The sequence below is a fragment of the Pelobates fuscus genome, chromosome 7 (genome assembly GCF_036172605.1).
Source record: "Pelobates fuscus isolate aPelFus1 chromosome 7, aPelFus1.pri, whole genome shotgun sequence".
In the NCBI taxonomy this organism is placed as follows: Eukaryota; Metazoa; Chordata; class Amphibia; order Anura; family Pelobatidae; genus Pelobates; species Pelobates fuscus.
In genome coordinates this window covers 108,620,488-108,644,291 of record NC_086323.1, presented here as the reverse complement: position 1 = coordinate 108,644,291, position 23,804 = coordinate 108,620,488, and the positions used below count along the sequence as shown (strand labels likewise).

At 43.8% G+C, this 23,804-nt stretch overlaps 1 protein-coding gene across 1 annotated transcript in view; it reads right to left on the bottom strand.

Moving 5' to 3' along the window:
* DMC1 (DNA meiotic recombinase 1) overlaps window positions 1-23,804 on the bottom strand; it is a 42,426-nt gene that overhangs the window by 8,823 nt on the left and 9,799 nt on the right. The window contains exons 6-12 of the mRNA XM_063427421.1: window positions 23,538-23,579; window positions 22,502-22,574; window positions 21,879-21,970; window positions 20,345-20,418; window positions 18,217-18,331; window positions 16,700-16,760; window positions 16,423-16,539 (exon numbers count right to left, since the gene is read on the bottom strand). Coding sequence (XP_063283491.1) covers window positions 16,423-16,539; window positions 16,700-16,760; window positions 18,217-18,331; window positions 20,345-20,418; window positions 21,879-21,970; window positions 22,502-22,574; window positions 23,538-23,579 — 574 coding nt within the window. The remainder of the gene's footprint in view (window positions 1-16,422; window positions 16,540-16,699; window positions 16,761-18,216; window positions 18,332-20,344; window positions 20,419-21,878; window positions 21,971-22,501; window positions 22,575-23,537; window positions 23,580-23,804) is intronic.

Here is a 23,804-nt window from a genome sequence, read left to right as displayed (position 1 = left end):
GTGGTTTCAGTTCCCTGGTTTCCTGAAAGTGCTATTTTCGTGTTTCTGATTTCCTGGTATCCTGATCCTTGGCGTTATTCTGGTCTCTGGTTTCCCTGACTTGGCTTGTTTTATCGGTATTGAGTATTTTCTGGCTTCCTTGACCTCGGCTTTCCCTTTGACCATTCTCTGTCTCTAGCGTATTAGTCCGGCCATTCTAAGGTCCGGTTTACGCTCTGTCCTGTTATTTTTCCTTTTCTGACTTATGTATATGTTTACATAGTTTCTGCGTGCTGGACCACATTACTAGTCGTGACATTACGACATGGCCATGGATCCTGCAGAACTATGCAAACATATGATCGCCTGTGAAAATAGGGTGGAGGATATGGACCACAGGTTAGACCAATTTGCTCAGGCATTTCAGACCTTGCTCCAGAGGACTGCCTATTTAGAGGTCCCTCCTGTACCACCTGTGGTTCCGCCACCTGTAGTGGTTCCCGTACCACATAAACCACCGTCCATAACTTTGTCACCGCCCCCTCGTTATGGAGGTGATTCTAAGGAATTTAGAGGTTTTTTAAACCAAATAGAATACCACTTTGAGGCCTCCCCAGGTTCATTCCCAACAGATAGATCTAAAATAGGCTATCTGATGAACCAATTAACTGGAAAAGCCTTGACTTGGGCTAACCCCTTATGGGAAAGTGGTGACGCAATAGCCCGTGATTACAGTACCTTTCTTACGGCCTTTAAGGCTACATTTGAACCTAAAGGCAGGGAGAAGAACGCTGCCAAAGCCCTTATGAGAATCAGGCAAGGCAGTCGTTCTGTAGCCGATTATGCAATAGAGTTCAGGACATTAGCGTCTGAGGTTGATTGGACCAATAGCGGTCTGGTGGCTGCTTTCTCTGAAGGTTTAGCTGAGAATATACAAGATGAAACTGCAGCTAGAGACCTTCCGGTTAGTCTTAATGAGTTTATTGCCTACATGATAAACATTGATAACCGGCTCAGAGAGAGAGAAAAAAACAAACAACGTAACAGACGTTCTAATTTGTCCATAGCTCCTCGTTTCTCTAACCCAGTGGTGAGTAGCCAAACGCCTCTTCCAGAACCTGAACCCATGCAATTGGGTAGTGCTAAACTCACTGAGGCAGAGAGACAATACAGACGTAACGAGGGGTTATGTATGTATTGTGGCAAGAAGGGACATCTAAGATCGTCATGCCCGGTTCGGCCGGAAAACTTGCACACCTAAGGCACGCACGGGGACCGACCTTAGGTGTGATGTATATGTCCCCTAAATTGACTAAGAACCGTTTCCTGGTCAAAGTAACCTTATCTTTCGAGAACACTACTTTTCAGTGTGAGGCTATGATTGACTCTGGGGCAGCGGAGAATTTCCTAGACAAAGAGGTCTCTGCTAAACATCTCCTGCCCTTAAGACATAAAGAGAAACCTATAGCAGTCGAGGCCATTGATGGAAGGCCTCTTACCCAGCCTTTCATCACACACTTAACTCTGCCAATCACTGTTTCAGTGGGTATTCTCCACTCTGAAGAAATTACCTTTCAAATCATATCTTCACCTACAGTTCCGATAATACTCGGTTTCCCTTGGCTCCTGAAACACAATCCACGTTTGGATTGGATTGAAGGAGAGATTGTGAGTTGGGGTGAGAGATGCAAAGGTGTTTGCTTTAAGCAAATCCCACAACCTATTGGCACCATTAATGTTCCTGTTACACCTCCCTTGACCACACAAATTCCACAGCAGTATATGGATTTGAAAGAGGTATTTAACAAGGTCCAGTCAGAAGGGTTACCTCCTCATAGACCTTATGACTGTACTATAAACTTATTACCAGGGACTATGCCTCCCAAGGGAGGAGTCTATGCCTTGTCCCCCCAGGAAAATCTTTGTTTGGAGGAATATATTAAGGATGCTCTCAGAAAGGGTCATATCCGTAGGTCCTCCTCACCAGCCGGGGCTGGATTCTTCTTTGTCTCTAAAAAAGGAGACCTACGCCCTTGTATTGATTATAGGGGTTTGAATAGGATTACCATAAAAAATGCCTACCCTATTCCCCTTATATCAGAGCTATTCGACAGATTGAAGGGAGCTCGAGTCTTTACCAAGCTCGATCTCCGAAGTGCCTACAATCTAGTCAGAATTAAGGACGGTCACGAATGGAAGACCGCATTTAACACCAGAATGGGACATTACGAATACCTGGTTATGCCGTTTGGATTATGTAACGCTCCAGCGGTATTCCAGGATTTTATCAACGATGTCCTAAGAGAGTACCTTCACATGTTCGTTCTAGTGTATTTGGACGACATTCTCATCTATTCCCCAGACCTAGAGACACATCACGAACATGTGAGAATTGTACTGAAAACCCTGTTACAGAACGGCCTTTACTGTAAACTGGAGAAATGCCAGTTTGACCAAACGGAGATACAATTCCTTGGATACGTTATATCTCCGTCTGGTTTCCAGATGGATCCTCGTAAACTGGAGGCAGTCTTACAGTGGCCATTACCCAAGGGCCTTAAAGCTACTCAACGCTTTATAGGTTTTGCGAATTACTACCGCAAATTCATAAGGGGATTTTCCTCCGTGATTTCCCCTATAACCAATTTAACAAAAAAAGGAGCAAATTGTATATCTTGGCCCAAAGAAGCAAGAGAGGCATTTGAACGATTAAAATCTTTATTTTCCTCAGCACCTGTCCTGACCCATCCTGATCCATCCAAACCATTTATCCTAGAGGTGGATGCATCAGAGACAGGAGTTGGAGCCATTCTGTCTCAAAGAGAGAGTCCTGATACGCCTTTACATCCCTGTGGATTTTACTCTCGCAAACTCACACCTGCAGAGAGGAATTACGACATAGGGAATAGGGAACTTTTGGCCATTGTACTTGCCCTTAAGGAATGGAGGCATCTCTTGGAAGGTTCCAAAGAGCCACTTTTGATCTTTACTGATCATAAGAATTTGGCTTATATTGGGGACGCTAAGAGACTGTCCTCTCGTCAGGCTAGGTGGTCATTGTTCCTCTCCCGATTCAATTTCGTAATTACATACAGACCTGGTACAAAAAACACCAAGGCAGATGCACTTTCTCGGCAGTTTGAGACAGATGAAGTTCCGGAACAGGTGATATATCCTATTGTACCTCCTGAATGCCTCATTGCCACTACAGTTTCCGAAGTGTCTTCTCCACTCTTCTGTGCCATAATAGCAGATCAAACTCAGGCACCTGTGGGAAAACCTCCGGACAAACTGTATGTGTCACCTCAGTTTCAAAAGAAGGTACTAGATTTGTTCCATGACAGCCTCACAGCGGGCCATCCTGGAGTCCATAAAACTCTCTCTGCCATCTCCAGGAGATTTTGGTGGCCTGCTCTTAGAAACAATGTCAAAGATTATGTTGGGGCATGTCAAATATGTGCTGTTTCTAAAGTTCCTCCCAGGTCACCTCCTGGACTATTACAACCACTGCCCATACCTAGTGCTCCATGGACCCACTTGGCCATGGATTTCATTGTGGATCTACCCAGTTCAAACGGGTTTAATACAGTCCTTATGGTCATTGATAGATTCACGAAGATGGCACATTTCGTCCCACTTAAAAAATTACCATCTGCTCAAGATCTAGTTCAAATATTCTTGAGAGAGATCTTTCGGTTGCACGGTGTACCCAAAAGCATATTATCTGACAGAGGTACCCAGTTTGTTTCTAGGTTTTGGCGTTCCTTTTGCAAACAATTGGGCGTCGAACTCTCCTTTTCGTCAGCATATCACCCAAATATGTACCCAAATACTCAAACAAATGGAGCAGCAGAGAGGGCGAATCAGTCTTTAGAAGCCTATTTACGTTGCTTTATAAATGCCAATCAATCTAACTGGTACGAGCTCTTACCCATGGCTGAGTTCGCCAGAAACAACGCCACTCATGAATCTTCTAATCACAGTCCATTCTTTGTTAATCAGGGTTATCACCCCACTGTTTTTCCTTCTGCATTCTCAGACACAGAAATCCCCGCTTTGAACACCCGTTTAGATTCGATTCATGATACTTGGGATTCCGTCCATTCAGCTCTGCAAAAAGCCTCATTACGAGCGAAGGTCCAAGCTGACAAGAAACGGGGCGCTAATCCTGTCTATATTCCAGGTGACAGGGTGTGGCTCTCCACAAGACATATCAAGCTTAAGGTCCCGTCCATGAAATTTGCCCCTCGGTACATTGGTCCCTTTCGAGTTACCCAACGTATTAATCCAGTGACCTATACTTTGGCACTACCGGCTCATATGAGAATAGCGAATACTTTCCATGTGTCTCTGCTCAAGCCCCTTACTTGCAATCGCTACACAAGGGTATCCACTCCTCCTCCGCCCTTGGTAGTGGGTGATCAAGAGGAATACGAAGTCCGTTCTATCATGGACTCCAAATTATCCAGAGGTGTCTTGTCCTATCTCGTTGACTGGAAGGGTTATGGTCCCGAGGAACGTTGTTGGGTTCCTGCTGACCGGGTCCATGCGCCCCGTCTTATCCGGTCATTTCACAACCGCTTTCCTCTTAAGCCGGGTCCTTCCCGCTCGGTGCGCGGTCTTCGAGTGGGGGGTACTGTTGCGGTCACCGGCCCGCCGAGCCTCACGGTCGTGCCCGACCGGCACGACCGCCCCGACTACACGAGCTTACCTGCTCGTCGGCGAGCCGGGAACCGCGCGTGTAGTTCTTCCGGGCATCACGCCCGAATCCAATATGGCGCCGACCACGTGGTCGCGTCTATGGATAGCCCCGCCCCCGAGAATTATACTAACGTGTGCGTGACGTCACGACGTCAACGCACACGCACGTTCTGGGGTCAGAGGTCGCCCTCTGACCAATCATAGCTTAGAGAGGGGTATTTAAACCCCTAATTCACCCTAGTACTTTGCCATGTCGTGGTTTCAGTTCCCTGGTTTCCTGAAAGTGCTATTTTCGTGTTTCTGATTTCCTGGTATCCTGATCCTTGGCGTTTCCCTGGTTATTCTGATCTCTGGTTTCCCTGACTTGGCTTGTTTTATCGGTATTGAGTATTTTCTGGCTTCCTTGACCTCGGCTTTCCCTTTGACCATTCTCTGTCTCTAGCGTATTAGTCCGGCCATTCTAAGGTCCGGTTTACGCTCTGTCCTGTTATTTTTCCTTTTCTGACTTATGTATATGTTTACATAGTTTCTGCGTGCTGGACCACATTACTAGTCGTGACATTGACACTTTCTTTAAACAACTCTCTTGACAACCCTGACCCCACGAAACTATTTCCCCTGATTTCCAATCTATAACGGGGTTATGTCTCTTAAGCCAGGAGTATCCCAGGACTATGGGAACAGAAGGAGATGAAATGAGTAGTAGAGATATCTCCTCCTTGTGTAGAATACCAGTAGTTAAGTTAAGAGGTGTGGTCTCCCGGAAAATCACAGGCTCAACTAAAGGTCTACCATCAATGGCTTCAACAGCCAAGGGTGTCTTTCTTAACTGGGATGGGATAGCGTGTTTGGTGAGAAAAACTTGATCGATAAAGCTCTCAGCAGCTCCGGAGTCTATCAATGCCATAGTCTCTAAGGTTACCCTCTCCCAAGTTAAATAGACGGGTAATAGGAGTCTATGTTCTTTGTAGTTATGAGTAGAGGACAAAATCGAAACACCCAAGGTCTGTCCTCTAGAGAAACTTAGGTGCGAGCGTTTCCCGGACGACTGGGACAGTTCAAACTTAAGTGACCTCTGACTCCACAATACATACACAGTCCCTCCCTTCTCCTGTACTGTCTCTCCTCCTCTGACAGGCGAGTAAGGCCTAACTGCATAGGTTCTGGAAACTGTGGAGTTTTGGTTTCAGGACTTTGAAATGATGGAGCTAGTCTAAAGGAAGATCTACCGGTTCTATCTCGAGTGTTCTGCCTCTCCCTTAGACGTTCGTCAATGCGAGAGATAAAGGAAATTAAGTCCTCCAAGTTCTCAGGAAGCTCTCTTGTCGCTACCTCGTCAAGTATTACATCGGATAATCCATTTAAAAATACGTCTATATAGGCCTGTTCATTCCACTTCACCTCTGCCGCCAAAGACCTGAACTCTAGTGCGTAATCCACAAGTGTTCGGTTGTCTTGTCTAAGGCGCAACAGTAATCTAGCTGCATTGACCTTCCTGCCAGGGGGGTCAAAAGTTCTTTTAAAAGCAGCTACAAAGGCATTATAGTTATAGACTAATGGATTATCATTCTCCCACAACGGATTAGCCCATCTCAGAGCCTTCTCAATGAGTAAGGTGATAATAAATCCCACTTTTGCCCTATCAGTAGGGTAGGAACGGGGCTGTAGCTCGAAATGAATACTGATCTGGTTCAAAAAGCCACGACACCTCTCAGGAGAACCAGCATAACGTACAGATGGGGTAACTCGGGAAGAAGCACCTACAGTAGCTACCTCTAGCTCTGAACCCACAGGAGGAACAGAGGTATTACGCATCTCCTCAGGTGGATTAGTAGGACGTGAAAGTAACGCCTGTAGTGCTAGTGCCATCTGATCCATCCTATGCTCCATGGCGTCAAACCTAGGATCAGGAGAACCAAGCTGACAATTTGTACCTGCAGGATCCATGGCCCTGTCGTAATGTCAGGATCGGGTCAGGGATCCAACACGCAGAGTACAAAGAGTAGCTGATACGTATACCGGACCTTAGAATGGCCGGACTTAACGTAATACTACGTATAGAATGGTCAGGGACAAGCCGAGGTCGAGGGAACGAGAAGACAGGTAAGCGAGAGACAAGCCGGGTCAAGGATAACAGAAAGACAGGTAAGTAATAACAAAGCCGGGTCAGAACCAAAAGACAAGAGAATACAAGAGCACTGTGTGACTAGGCTGACTAGAACCACGACAGGGCAATGAGTGAATGGAAGAAACAGAGTTAAATACCCTGGATATGTGATTAGACCCGCCTCCGATGAGTCCTGACTGGCTTCCAGTCAATTGAGTGACAGGTCGGTCCGGACTGACGTCATGACGTCGAGCACTGTGCGTGACGTTATAAAAGGGGACGGGTCCCTCGCGGCCGGCGTGTGAGTGACTAGGAGAGCCGCGAGGGATGGAGGAAGCAGCCCTGCCGGAAGGATAAACTGCTAAGTCTCTACCTCTTTCGGAGGTAGAGACCTCAGGTACCCTGACAATAGGGATGTATATATTAAAAAAAAAAACCCTCTCTGTCTCATTGGAGATATCTTTGCCAGAGGCTCAAGGAAGCAAGGTGAAGGGTCAGTGTAGGACCCGCTTAGGGGGATCTGCCTTGACGTTGGCAGGCGGGCATTCCCTCCAATGGCCATTGAAGTAACTAAATGACCTCCATTTGTCTAAATATACATAGTGATTAAGGAGAAAGCACAGGTAACTTTTTTTTTCTTTGGTTTTTACTCTATCTCAATACATATCTTCTTTCAGGGCCGGATTAACATAGGGGCTGATGGAGCTGCAGCTCCAGGCCCAAGCCCAGGCCCAGGCCCATGGAATAGGCCCATTTTTTTTTTTTTTTTACACACTACTCTTAGGTTTGCCACCTGACTAGTATTTTACTGGCACAGCCGGTATTTATTTATTTTTTTTAAATTTGTATTTTATTGAATTTTATGCGCATAGGCAAATATTCATATCAGGGTATGAAAGTTAGAAAAGAGAGAAACAATATTCAAAAGAAACAATCATTTGACATATCGATATACAATATACAACATGCTGGGCTCTGTATTGGGTTCTATCTTGGGCAGTATATCGTGTAGTGTATTGGGCATGGGGCGTACTAGGTTGAACAGTCTATGTAGACCCCAGTGAGGTTTGGACCGGTGGTGTTTCCCTCTGGCATATGCCTATGGTGCTGGCCAGATTGACCGTGATACTGTGCCAGTGAAGGGTGAGCGAGTGGGCCCGTGTGAAGGGCGGGGATCTGGGTAGTGACATGCAGTCAGAAATCAAGGCAGTCTCTGGGTTTTAGTCTCTGTTGATGATCCATGTGTACTCTGCTCTCTCTGCGTTCCGCTGTGATCAGTCTGCGAATTCCCGGGTAGTCATTCTTGGGGTATTTCCTCAGCTTGTCTTCCCCTGTTGCTCCCCCCTCTTCTCCTGTGCGGTTATTCGTGTTTGACTTTGCTGGCGGGTGCTCTCCATCCGTGCAGCATCTTATTTTCTCTGGATCCTCAGCCGAGGTAAGTGTGAGGGTTTTGCCTTCGTGTGACACCATCAGGGTTCCATCAGCTCCCCAGCGGTACCTCACCGCGTTGTCTCTCAGTTTTTTTGCTATTGGGGCCAGCTTTCTCTTCTCTAGGAGTGCAGCAAAGGGGATGTCACTAAAGAACATAATATTAGCTCCTTCAAATTTCGCGCACCCCATCTCTCTGGAACGTGACATAATGGCCGCTCGTACGGCTGTGTCTCTGGTTACTATTATGGTGTCTCTGGGTGCGTCCTCTGGTGCCGACGGGGCTTTCCTGACTCTAAAGACCGCCGTAATTATTGTAGGGTCTGTTTGGCCCTGCAAGCCAATGGATGCAAGTAGCTTTAGTGTGTATGATAAAAGTGCGTCCCCTTTAACGGCCTCGGGTACCCCCCTCAAGCGCACGTTTCGGTGTCTATGCCTGGCCTCGAGGGTCGCCACCGAGCGGTGTAATCTTTGTACCTGCTGGGTCAAGCCGTCCAGGGTGCCTTCTGTGGCTAGTAGCCGGGTTTCCCGGGCCTTGCCTGATTCCTCCACCACTTGGAGCTTGTTTTGTAATGCTCCCATTTCCTGCTTAATGTCTCGTAGGTCCGACTTCCAGATTTGTCTCATTTCCAGGAGCATATGTTTAATGTCCCCCTTGGTTGCTGGGGACGAGTCTTCGTCTGAGTTAGCTTCCCGGTAAATGTCTCCCCGCCTCGGAGAGTTAGGTGATGCTTCCCTTTCCTCGTGGGAGTCTTCCGACGAGTCTGCTGTGCGGCCTTCCACGGGCGCCATTTTCGGCGGCGCCTGCGGGGCCTGCCGCTCAAATGAGAGCCTAATGTCTCTTTGTGTGGTGATTTCAGGCGCTTGGAATTTGCGGTGTTTGCGCCCCATGTTGTCTCTGGTGGGGTGGGATTGTGGAGGGTTCTCTCCGGGTGCTATTTTCGTCTTGGTAGGTGATTATTCCGTGTGATTCAGCGGAGCTCCACAGAAACACGTCTGTTCCGTCTCTAGGTTGGCCACGCCCCCACAGCCGGTATTTGAGGCTGCCTGGCAGTGCTGGTATTGCAGTAATACCGGCAATACAAATGCAGGTATTTTTCTCAGAATAAATGGAGATTACTCTGCAATACCAGCACTGGCCAATAGGGGTCACTGTGTGTGGAGAGAGGCAGGGATAGGAAGTTACAGCATATCCATGCCTCTCTCTACTACTCACTGATCCGTGGGGGAGCAGCAACACAGCACAGAGTCCAGACAGAAGCTCTACAGCTCAGGTAAGTGAGGGATGGGGGGAAAGGCAGCAGGGACACATGGGGACACTGAGACACTAGGGCACACATGGGGACACTGAGACACTAGGGGACATATGGGGACACTGAGACACTAGGGGACACAGACACTAGGGGACACTGAGACACTAGGACACAGACGCTGGAAAACATGGGGACACTGAGACACTAGGGGACACTAGGACACATGGGGATGCTCAGACACATGGGGACACTGTGAGACATAGGGACATTGGGAGACACTGAGACATTGGGACACGGAGACTCTATGTCCCCATGTCTCCCATGTCCCCTAGCCAGTGTCCCTAGTGTCTCAGTGTCCCCAAGTCTCCCAGTGTCTGTGTCCCATGTCTCTCAGTGTGCCTAGTGTCCCCATGTGTCCCTATATGTCCCAGTGTCCCCATGTCCACAAGTGTCTGTCCCCTAGTCTCCCAGTGTCTGTGTTCCCATGTCTCTGTGTCCCTAGTGTCTTAGTGTCCACAAATGTTTCAGTGTCCCCATGTCTCTCAGTTCCCCATTTCTCCCAGTTTCCCCAAATGTCTCAGTGTCCCCATGTCTCCCAGTGTCCCCGGGTCTCTCTGTGTCTGTGTCTCATGAGACATTGGGACACTGGGAGAAATGGGGACACTGAGACACTGGGAGACTTGCGAGACTGAGACACTGGGAGACAGGGAGACACTGTGAGCAATCCATCTATACAGCAGAATCAAACTGTACATCATGTGATGTCACGCATAACTAATTAATTATATAAATGATTAAGGCTGGTATTTTTTTCCAAGAAAGGTGGCAACCCTAACTACTCTTCACATACTCTTGCTTAAAGGAGCACTATAGGGTCAGGAACACAATCATGTATTTCTGACCCTATTATGATAAAACCACCACCCTGGCTCCTTCTTGCCTCCCTAAATATAGTAAAATATTACTTGTATTCAAGTCTGCAGAGGCAGAGCCAGCAGCTGCAGACTTGAATACAATATACAATACAAGCTGCTGGCTCTGCCTCTGAACTGACTGTCTGCTGACATCATCAGAAGTGGTGGTCTGAGCAAATTACAATACTTCCCCATAGGATTGGCTGAGACTGTCAACTAGGCAGATCAGGGGCAGAGCCAGCACAAGTCCAACATAGCCCTGGCCAATCAGCATCTCCTCATCAAGATAAATTCAATCAATGCATCTCTATGAGGAAGTTCAGTGTCTGCATGCAGAGGGTGGAGACACTGTATGGCAGTGCTGCACACTAGGCAGTACTGCCCCAGGAAGCACCTCGAGCAGCCATCTAAGGAGTGGCCAGTGGAGTTTTTTTTCTCTGAAAAGACAGTGTTTACTGCAAAAAGCCTGAATGGAATGATTCTACTTACCAGAACAAATACAATAAGCTGTAGTTGTTCTGGTGACTATAGTGCCCCTTTAAGTTTGGAAGCTTAATAGGGATGTATGGGAACAAAACTTGTGTGGACTGGCTGACAATAAAATTAGTTTAGGTAATGCAGACGTTGGCCTCTCTAACACTGTGGCATGTCCCCTTTCTTCTGCACTCACTACATACACCTTTTCTCTGTCCCAGACTATATACCAGGAACTTCTGCCTGCTAGTAAGAAGGTAAGGAGCAGTGGTGTATCTTGGTTTTGTGCTGCCCTAGGCAGGACAAAACTCAGACAACCCCCCCCCCCGCGCGCGCGCCACCCCACCCAACCCTCCCTGCCCCGCCTTCTAAATACACACACATTCACTGACAGATACGCATACACTAGCTAACAGACACACACAGTCAGACACACACACACACTAACAAACACACACAGTCGGACACACACACTAACAAACACACACAGTCGGACACACACACACTAACAGACACACACAGTGAGACACACACACTAACAAACACACACAGTCGGACACACACACTAACAAACACACACAGTTGGACACACACACACTAACAAACACACACAGTCAGACACACACACTAACAAACACACACAGTCGGACACACACACACACTAACAGACACACACAGTGAGACACACACACTAACAAACACACACAGTCGGACACACACACACTAACAGACACACACACTAACAGACACACACTGTCGGACACACAGTCAGACACACACAGTCAGACACACACACACTAACAGACACACACACAGTCACAGACACACACACACTAACACACACAGTCACAGACACACACTAACAGACACACACACACACTAACAGACACACACACACACACACTAACAGACACACAGACACACACACACTAACAGACACACACACACTCTATCAGACACACACAGTCAGAGACACACACACACACTCACATTAACACATTTTTTATTTTATTTTTATTTACTCCCCCCCCCCCCGCCTCCCTACATTTGGGAATGCTGGGGGTGGGGGGGGTTCTCCCATTCCCTGGTGGTCCAGTGGCTGCAGGACGGCACTGGCGGGCAGGCTGGGCGGCCGGCGAGGGAGCTCTTCCCCTGAGCTCTCTGCTCAGCTCCCTCGCGCGCCGCCCGCAGAGTGAGGCTGGGAGGCGGAGCCGGAATATGACGTCATATTCCGGCTCCCAGTCTCACTCTGCGGGCGGCGCGCGAGGGAGCTGAGCAGAGAGCTCAGGGGAAGAGCAACCAGCAACCAGCAACCAGCCCAGCATGTCTGTTAGCCGCAAGGCTAACAAGACATTTGCCTTGGGCATTTGGGGGCGGCGTTTTTTGCCGCCCCCTGGAAAATGCCGCCCAAGGCAAATGCCTTGTTTGCCTCGCGGCTAATACGCCCCTGGTAAGGAGACAAGTGGACCAGCGAGTGCTAGGGGACAGTCCTTAGAAAGTATGGAGCGAGCGCATCATTAGACATATTTATGTCAAGCTCAGGGTGCTACCTGCATAGTATGCCCTTAGTTGGACAGCCTGCATGATTGGCTGGCAGCCTGACATGCATTCATGCCAGGCTGCCCTTCAAATTCTTTGGACAGACATGCCCCCTTTTTGGGCATGCTCTCCCTTTTTGGCAGGTCTGGTCACGTAATTCGCACCAGTGGCCCACCCTTTTACCCCACCCATTGACTTCCTGCTTCACTGGACACTGCTGTTACGGGGTATGGATTTACTTGACAGATGAAAGCATAAATTAGAGAGAGATTAGCATAGAGTATGTGTTTTCTTATAGCTGCATCCTATGAGTTTCCCTCCAGCACCATCTCCATCAGATACATGACGCTTGGGAGGTATGATTGGTTTAGTGTTTTTGGTCGATAAGATTCCGTAATTAGGCCCATCATAATTGTCAGCACCAGGCCCACTGTGCTCTTAATCAGGCCCTGCCTTCTTTGTTTCTCACTGTTGTTCTGCTCAAAGTGGAATTTATAGAAACAATTAGTATGTGGCACAAATAGAGGGACATAAAATAGGGAAGCTGGAGACAAGGGTGATACAGAGAGATAAAGGGAGGAGAAAAAGACATTGATGAACAAGTGGCTAACAGACTTTGAAAGTGCAAGATAATTAGGCAAAATAGTGAGAAATACAAGGAAAGAGAGGTATAAAATGGAGATATGCTGACAGTAAGAAAGAGATTAGATGATGAAAGACAGAGATAAGAAAAGGCCCACATATGTAATCGTAAAACCAACCAGGCTCAGCAAGAGACACAGATGGAACATATATGTATGCACATACATACACACTTCCTTAGGACAGCACTTGATTGTACATATCCTGGTCTACTGTCTATCTGACATGATCCACATCTACTGGATAAAAATAAATAAAAAATGCTGCATGTACGCCAAGCAGCACAAATAAACCAGCTACTAGCAACATGCTCCCACGCTATCATTTTATTTTAATATTTGTATTATTTTTTTATTGAATTGTTTTTTGTCCCCCCTCCCTGCTTGTTGCCTGGCCAGGGAGGGGGGCTATGTGAATCCCTGGTGGTTCAGTGGATGGGCTGTGCAATGAGGGGGCCGGAGCAAGCTGTTACTTACCTTTACAGCAGCTCCGGTCAGCTCCCTTCACTTCCGTGCAGCTCCCCTGTCAGCTCCGTTCTGCTCACAGTGTAAATCTCGCAGTCTGCGCGCCGTGCGGAGCGTTGCCACGGTAACCCGGGGCAACGCTCTGAAGGCCGCGGGTGTCGCGATACTTACACTGTGAGCAGAACGGAGCTGACCGGAGCTGCTGTAAAGGTAAGTAACAGCTTGCTCCAGCCCCCAACAGGACCACCGAGCTTGTAATGAGCCTGGCGGTTCTGGTCTGTATTATGGCAATGTAAGTTGCCATAATACAAACACTCCCTCAAGGATAAGCCGAGTGGGGTTTTTTCAGCACAAAAAATGTGCCGAAAAACTCGGCTTATACTCGAGTATATACGGTAGCTGTTTTCACACACACTGTCTGACCCAAGGTGCAAGTAGATAGCAGAATGATCATGTCATGTACTAAAGGTAGGGATTCATTAATTCTTTTTTTTTTTTTTTTTTTTATACTTAATTTAACACAGAATCCATTTCTTTTCAAAACCTCATATATATATATATATATATATATATATATATTTGTGCTCGGAATTTATCTAATACGTAATGAAATGTAAAGGGGAAGCAAAAGTTGGTTGAGGTGTGCCGAAACCAACGTACGAGTAGGCCTGTAAAAAGAGGGCCCACAAAGGTGAGTGTTAATATAGATAGGTGTAGGTAGGTGGGGACAAACGGCTTGCAAGACAAAGGTAAGTAGGGGGGTAGGGTTTAAATAGGATCATTACTCCTCCCACAAATTCAGGCCAAATGGCCTTTCAATATATATATGTGTATATATATATATATATATATATATATATATATATATATATAAATGCTTGGAAGTTTACTTCTTTAGCGAGTGCAAGAGACTAGAAGAGTAATCACTGCAAATACAGAGCAAGCACTGCTTTTAGCAGGAGAACCATCTGCTGAAGGGAACTCCTGCACTCCCCTGTCACTCAGCAGTCAGCATAGTTTGATTCTCCTGGTAAACTGACAGAGGTACTGTTTGACATGTTAGTGGGGGGACCAGTTTTTTTTAGATCTAATTTTAGGAGTATCTACAGGTGATACTCGAAAAATTAGAATATCGTGCAAAGTTAATTTATTTCAGTAATCTAACGTAAAAGGGAAAATTAATATATTAGATAGACGCATTACATGCAAAGCAAGATCGTTTAAGCCGTGATTTGTCATAAGTGCGATGATTATGGCTTACAGCTCATGAAAACCCCAAATCCACAATCTCAGTAAATTAGACCATTACATGCAATCAATAAAATAAGGAGTGTACATAGAACAATATCGGACCTCTGAAAAGTATAAGCATGCATATGGACTCAGTACTTGGTTTGGGCCCCTTTTGCAGCAATAACTGCCTCAATGCGGCGTGGCATGGAAGCTATCAGCCTGTGGCACTGCTGAAGTGTTATGGAAGACCAGGAAGCTTCAATAGCGACCTTCAGATCTTCTGCATTGTTCGGTCTCATGTCTCTCATCTTTCTCTTGGCAATGCCCCATAGATTCTCTATGGGGTTCAGGTCAGGCGAGTTTGCTGGCCAATCAAGCACAGTAATCCCACGGTCATTGAACCAGACTTTGGTGCTTTTGGCAGTGTGGGCAGGTGCCAAGTCCTGCTGGAAAATGAAGTCAGCATCTCCACAAAGCTCGTCTGCGGAAGGAAGCTTGAAGTGCTCCAAAATCTCCTGGTAGACAGCTGCGTTGACCTTGGACTTAATGAAGCACAGTGGACCAACACCAGCAGATGACATGGCTCCCCAAATCAACACAGACTGTGGAAACTTCACACTGGACTTCAAGCATTTTGCAGAGTGTGTCTCTCCATTCTTCCTCCAGACTCTGGGTCCTTGGTTTCCAAATGAGATGCAAAAGTTGCTCTCATCAGAAAAGAGGACTTTGGACCACTGAGCAACAGACCAGGTCTGTTTTTCTTTAGCCCAGGTAAGACGCTTCTGACGTTGTTTGTTGTTCAGGAGCGGCTTGACAAGAGGAATACGACATCTGAAGCCCATGTCCAGGATCCGTCTGTGTGTGGTGGCTCTTGATGCACTAACTACAGCCTCAGTCCACTCCTTGTGAAAGTCCCCAACACATTTGAAGGGCCTTTTCCTGACAATCCTCTCCAGGCTGCGGTCATTCCTGCTGCTTGTGCACCTTTTTCTTCCACACTTTTCCCTTCCACATAACTTTTTATTAATGTGCTTTGATACAGCACTTTGGGAACATCCAACTTCCTTCGCAATTACCTTTTGAGGCTTTCCCTCCTTATGGAGGTGTCAATGATGGTTTTCTGCACAACTGTCAGGTCAGCAGTCTTCCCCATGATTGTGATTCCTACTGAACCAGACTGAGAGACCATTTAAAGGCTCAGAAACCCTTTGCAGGTGTTATGGCTTACTTAGCTGATTAGAGTAGGACACTGTGAGCCTAGAATATTGCATCTCTTCACAATATTCTAATTTACTGAGATTGTGGATTTGGGGTTTTCATGAGCTGTAAGCCATAATCATCGCACTTATGACAAATCACGGCTTGAACTATCTTGCTATGCATGTAATGCGTCTATCTCATATTAGTTTCCCCTTTTACGTTGCATTACTGAAATAAATGAACTTTTGCATGAAATTCTAATTTTTCGAGTATCACCTGTATACATGAGCTAGCAATTCTTTTACTGACCATTGCATGGCTCCTCTGATGTCAGTGCTTACGGGGATACTTAGGCATTACCCATAGGAAAACTGTTGAATTAATTCTTTCCTATGTGAATTTAAAGACCCTGGTTGTCCTCACGCACAAACATTGAAAAATAAAAGCAGATATTTGATCAGATCAAAGCTTGAAAACCTAAGAATTACCTGTCATAGATTTTTGCAATGCGCAGCTCTCCTCTTCCTTTTCTTAAACTTATTCTTGTGGTTGATGCATGTGCAAGTATATGACCACCAACTGGCTTTTTTGGATCTGCTTGAAATCTATCAATACGATAAATTAATATATCGTCATATAAGTGTTGTGGAATCTTTTAACAATCAGATGTATAATCCAGTGTTCAGTTCACACACGATTTACCCTAATTAATACACAGTATTACAAGTTTTCTTGTAGAAAAAAAACCCCCAAGAACTTACTTACGTCATGGTTGCACCCGGATCAGCAGTCATTTGATTTGTGACAAATACAGCTACATTATATTCTGTAGATGAAAAAATATACAACCAAGAGTAAAACAATAAGCCATCTCGTGATTTTATACCTATTTAGTTGATATAAAGCATATATTGGTATATTTCATGAATCCAGATTCTCAACTCGTGTAAAGTCTTCTTTTGATCAACTACTAACTGATTAAACCACAAACCTCTAATTTAAGGCAGACCGTAATTTCTTTTTTGAGTTGCCAGTGGGACATCATGACTAATGCACTAACTAAGTTGGCTGTGGGGGTTAAGCTGGAGGCCCAAATTATTGGAAGAGATCCCTCAAAACAATTCCATGCATTTATCCATTATTTTTAGGGTTACATCTCCTAAAGGCATGATAGTCATTATGTGTAGCTATGTCACCATTAACTTCAGGAGCTGATTCCAAGTGTAAATCCTTGTATGGGACAAAAGTGTCAGGAATATTAGGGGATCCTACACGCAGAGTGTAAAGGAATAGTAACATATACCGGACTTTAGAATGGCCGGACTAACTTCACAAGGACAGAGAGTAATAATAAATGAGCCGAGGTCATGGATGCCAGAAATCAGGAACAACGAGAAAACAAGAGCCAAGGTCAAAGGAATACAGAAAGGAGAATAGTCAATCTAAGCCAAAATCCAAGAAAACAATACGAAGTAAACGCGCTATTGGGACTATGCAGAACCACAACAGGGCAATGAGACTTTCCCTGAGTTCCCCTTAAGTACTGTGTTCCTTGATATGTAACCACGCCCTCAAACCGTTTGAATCTGAACGTTTTGGCGGACTGTGACGTCATTAGTGTCAGGAAGTCGGCGCGCATGCACCGCAACATAAAAAGGAGCGGAGCTATCACGGCCGGCGCAAGAACCGCTAGAAACAAGAGAAGAGCTACTGGGAATGTCCCCAATCCCCTGCTGGATGGTGTCAGCTTGTGGCACAGCCTGTGCCAACACACAAGGTACCCTGACAAAAAGGACTCATAACAAGCCTGTCATGTACATTTTTGTCAAAATACTTACATTTGAAAGATGTGAAGGTCTGAGACTCTTGTGCATTTGAAACATTTAAAGAGTTAGTAAGCCAGCCTGGAATGAGATTTCCGGGCTGGCTAGTGTTAACTTTGTCCATATTGGGCATCTGTGCATAGCATGATGGTGCAAATGACCAATTGCAGCACATCCTACCTCTGGATCTCCCAGGAGTGAGTGGGAGTGATATCACCAGATGAAGATCCTACAGAGAGAACATGGCCTCAGTGTAATATTACAAGTATGTTTGTTAATTTATTTTTTCTTTCTTTCTTTTTTGTGGTTGAGGGCAAGGGGGAAAAGGCATACGATTTAAAGATTACTACTCTTTAAAATACAAATTACTTTCAACATGTTATAGAGCCTACACTAGAAACAAAATAGCTACATTTCATAACTGAATAAGGTATATGCTATCATACTCACTATACTAACCTTCAGAGATCTTCTGAAGTCTGGACAGCATCTGTGCTAATTTCTGTTGCCTCTCTGCCAGTTCCCCACGGCCACTAAAATCCACTCGGAAAAGAGCCATTATAGAATCAATGACCTGGGAAAAGATCTTTAATCAGAAGTCTAAACACAAAAGTATAAATAACAAGGTGATTTATTGTTATAAGGCCTGTCTTGCATTCCATATCGGCAATGGTCACCATCCATATACATTGAGAAGAAATGCAAGAGAATAGTTGTTTAGTATATCTGGATTCCAGTTGTTATTGCACTAGGGATACATCGAAGTGTAGGATTCAGCTCATATTGTTATGCTATGTCTACATTTTAATAGATATTCTAAATACCAAGCTGCCATCAGAACTCAAATCATAGCAGATCAAGTCAGTGGAGTCAAACTCTGTTAAAAGTGGCATCACAGAAATGATTAACAAAAAAAAAAAAAGTGGCATCACAGCAAAATGTAATCAAAAATGCTATTCACTGTTGTCATATTTCTGTTATGCCAGTTAGTAAAAAATGTTTCTATCTTGAACCCAACCACACCATGTACTGTCCACCTCTGTGGCACTGAAAGTGAAAATAAATCAATTAAGTAATACATACTAGGGTCTGTAACTAAAACTTAGGTACTGACTGTACTGTTTTTGTTGTTGTTATGTACATGCTTTGCAAGGGACACTGTGGAAAGCATACAAATTAGCTAACCTCTTCATTTGTCACTGAAGCAAGTGCTGAGTGCATCTGTGCTCACACATATATTTCCGTAGATTCTAGAGCATGCATGAGTGTGCATCACGGTCTAGGCATCATGATGACTATGTTGATCTGGATACAGAAGTGCTGTGGAGTTACTACTTTGTTTTACTACTACTGCTATTTTATTCACCCCATTAAATAATAATTTCTCTGGAAATGACAGTTCTTCTTTCACTACTGGTTGTGTGCAGAACTCTTTCTCCTTCCTTAGTTCTCAAAGTAACATAAACAGATTTTTTTTTGTCCACTTTGTGATGCTCCATTTTATTCACCTTTTCTTGACTCTGATGTTATGTAACGGATCGCCTGGCACCCCGACTGGGTACCTCCGTTAAAGGATGCTCCTAGCGCTCCTGAGGACTTCAAGCCCTGCAGCAGACACCACAACCACGACTCTGAGAGGCATAGGAATCCTCTCTAGCATATGAATGCTGTATACAGCCGAATAGGAAAAACCATACGAATAGGTTTACACTCCTAGCAGTCAAACTGGAACAGCATGCAATAAATCCTCCCCCAATAATGAGACGACACTTCACTTTGAAGGTTAAGCAGGAACTATGGACTGGCACATCCAGCCTTGCTTTTATTTCCATCTCACACATATAAGACCGCCCACAGGGGAGGTGTCAAATATCCAATAGCATCACGGGTGCATATAACTTCAAAACCATACATCACATTCACATAAAAATACATATCCACAATCAATCCATTAAGGGGAACAACATATTCAAAATTGGCATGAATCAGACCAAGGGTTCAAAAGTTAGTAAAAGTATCTTTTGTTCCCCTGACTGGCAGCATATCAATCTGGCTCAAACAGGTTTTACAGGGGCCTCTATCCTGGAGACAAAGGGGAAAGTAATCCAATTATCCAGGGCTAGAGGCAGACTCCATTGAGCACATGGTTGCAAAAAGACATAAAACACTTTAAAATACATAAAGTCCCCTTTTACACATAACACACAGACATTTCACATATCCCCAGATAACTGGGATCTGAGCGCACAAAACTACCGAATTAAAGTCCATACGTTTTCAGGGGCCATAGTCTTAAAGGGTATTGTTACCCAAAGTCTCAATATGTCCCCAGACAGTTCTTAAAGGGCCAGCAGCAGTACAATAAAATACCATTCACTGTGCTTAAAGGGCCAGCAGTCGCACAATAAAATACAATATGCCCAAATAACCCAGGGGCCATAGTCAGTAGGTAGGAGGCGGGCAAACCGGCTTCTCCAGGGCCCAGTGGCGAGGTTGGTTTCGCCACATGTTATATTTAGAAATCATTGTGATGTCAGTGTTTAAGCATCCAGCTTGGTTGATTCTATCACATATAAAGTAAATTTACCAAGAGTTTGAAAATGCCAGCTTCCTCGTGAAATTTAGCTGCTACATAATCCAACAATTCCATCTGATGCTCACCTGCAGAACAGAGGGTAACGACAATAACAAGTATTACTTTACTGAGAGGGTAGTGGATGCATGGAATAGCCTTCCAGCTGAAGTGGTAGAGGTTAACACTGTAAAGGAGTTTAAGCATGCGTGGGATAGGCATAAGGCTATCCTAACTATAAGATAAGGCCAGGGACTAATGAAAGTATTTAGAAAACTGGGCAGACTAGATGGGCCGAATGGTTCTTATATGCCGTCACATTCTATGTTTCTATGTTTCTATAATCTCAAATATTACTTAGTATTACTTAGTATATTACTTAGTATCAAAACAATTTTAGCTTAATGATTTAGTTGTGATGTATATATATCATGGCATATGCAGTCTCACTGCTCAATTCACTACCACTTAGAAGTTAAATAACTTTTATTTCTGTATATATTGGCCTCCCCTCCCCTGCCTCTGTGAAAAAATGGTTTTAATTTCAATCAGATTTTACAGCTCAGTGTTTTACTTTAGAAGTTATTGTCTACTACTGTGTTACTTGAACTTTAATCTATCAACAAAGCAGGAGATAAGAAAATCTAACTTAAATACAATATGCAATAAAGGAAGCTAACAAATGTAAACTAATTTCAGGAAGTGTATAGGCTCTGTGAGTCTCAATCAGGGGAGGTGTAACTATGTGCTGCATAAGCAAAGAGATTTAGATTCTAATTGAAAGACAATTGATCAGTAACACAGGCTATCAGTAAGATGGAAATTAGTAAACGCTATTTCCAAAATATAATTTAAAAAAAAAAAAAAAAACTGTCAGATTTGTGCGTAAAAATGCTGATGACATCATTACTGATTGAAAAATCCTGGGACCATATGGTAACCTATGGCAATATGTGCAGGAAGCGATACTTCACCCTAGAAGGCGCGACCCTGTGGGTAATCTGTCTTACTAATTAGGTCTTACTAATTAGGTGTTTGAGTGGCTAGTTATGCAAGGGTGTGCATATTGCTAATTATGTGTGCGAATAGCTCATTTTATGAGTGAGGAGCTAGTTATGTTTGTGCGTTTTTGTGAGAGTGTGTGGCTTTTTGGGGCTGTGAAAGAATATGACTAATTATGTGTATGCAGTTAATTACGTAAGTACATGTGTCAAAGATCATGCATAATTAATGTGTATGTGTGTTCGTGTTCGATACACAGCAGATATAGAAAAATTCATCAGTTTTACACACTTATTGAGACAAATGACACAAATACATATTGTTTAAAACACACACACACACTACATAAATACTTATGCACCCATGCACCCACACATAATATATCCAAGTTACATGAAAATGTATATATGGAGGAGTGCACACACTTTGCTGTACCTAGGACAGGCAAACACACACACACATATATATATATACACATTAAAAAAAAAAAAATATATATATATACACACACTGGATGGGGGGTGATAAATAAAGAAGGTAATCTTACTTGTGTATGCACGAGCATATAACACATTGTCTAGCACTGCATCATGGTCCACACTAAATCGGTCAGCTATGTCTCTCAGACGATCTGGACGACTATAAACGTGTTAAGGGTGTTGCTGCTATTTGCTATTGAAGCCTAATAGAGTGAGGCAGATGATACAGGCCTAATTTGTGCTAGTTAAAAAAATATATATATTCATGTTATTGTATAAATGCAATCAAATCTAAATACCACAAAAGAATAAATGAGTACGTGGCTTGAACTTGAATTTGCAGCCTTTTCCACATAAGATTGTTATTTTTATGGACTAAACCCACACCCTCCCTTGTATCTATTATCCATGCAGTGTCAATGTAAGCCTTTTCCCTTGTAACCAGCAAAGTGAGAAATATGGATAGATTTTCTTTTTTTACAATTATTTTAAAGTAAACTGTTGTTTCTCAGAATGTGATGGATACTTTTTCATGGTACCTTTTTACTGTCTATTCAATTTAATGTGATGTTGTATGCCACATAATGTATTTACTGTATGTATATTTTGGAGAAAAAAATTGAATAAAACGTCTATGTAAAAAGTTCACAGTTTTAGCAAAATGTAACTTCCATTTATATATATAGGATACAATGTGTTTTCTGTATCAATAAAGATAACCTTTCCTCCCGTGTATCCAGTTGCTCCAGGAAGTTGGGCTGTCACTAGAAACAATCACAGTAAACATTAAACCAATAAAATTTATAATGAACAGATAATTATACCTAGACCATGGCTAATATTCCCCGACATTGTGAATGCATTTTAAATAGATTTACTGCATAGTTAATTAGTCCTCTGAATTAATATTATAGTATGTTAGTCTCAGCTGTCTAGCAGAGATTGCAGAAGTGACAACACTCAACGGGGTATCGTGTGAGAGCACAGGTAGATAGCAAAAGGAATCATATCCAGTAATAAACTCGGCTCACAGAGGAGAAAATTGCTGCTACTGGATAATCGGAGAGGGTGGTCTTACTGACCAGCTGAAAATTTTCTGGACATGGTAACTAATGAAAAAATCTATAACCATGGGAATCAAAGGGCAACCATGGAAAACTAATCTGGGTCGTTGGAATGTAGTGGTTATGGTGCCTTGACTGTGCCTTTAATGTTATATACACATATGCCATTGTGGGACAAAGTTAAGTTTTTGGAAGTGTAACTAAACAAGCCAGTCATCCTGTTTGCCAAAGGCAGTGTGCAGAGAAAATTAGAGCAAACAGTAAAGCCTAAAAAAAACTGTATATATGAATGTCAGCTCTTCTTCGAGTTCAACAATCTTAGAGTAAAACAGAACTGACGGTTCTGTGAGGAGAGAAAAAAAAGAGTAGTTTGGGTAAAGCTTTTCAGAGTGAGAAATGTCTCTCCAAATAGTATGGAAACAATTACCAAAGGTATGGTATAATTAAAAAGAAAATGTGTTAATGTTTACCATTTTGGTGTGTATTCATCAATCCTGTTTGAAGTTATCAGAATTGAGAAAAGCACGGGCCATTAAAGATGCTGGTTTCACATACACATACTCCTTTACTGTCCTGTCAACCATATACCAAAAAAAAAAAACAAAAAAAAAAAAAACATGCAGCAATGTCAATGTATACCAGGCAATATCGATGATTACATACCACAAAGAGTATGAGAAAGTTGGGTTTTTCCTGTTCTGAATTCTACAGATAAAATAACAAAAAATAAAAATAAATTAGTGATTACACACAAAGTTATTCAATAAAGTGAGAGTTGTCAGAAATTCAAAGTTAAAGCGACACTATAGTCACCAGAACAACTACAGCTTATTAATTTTGTTCTGGTGAATAGAATCATTACCTTCAGGCTTTTTGCTGTAAACACTGTCTTTTCAGAGAAAATGCAGTATTTACATTACAGCCTAGTGA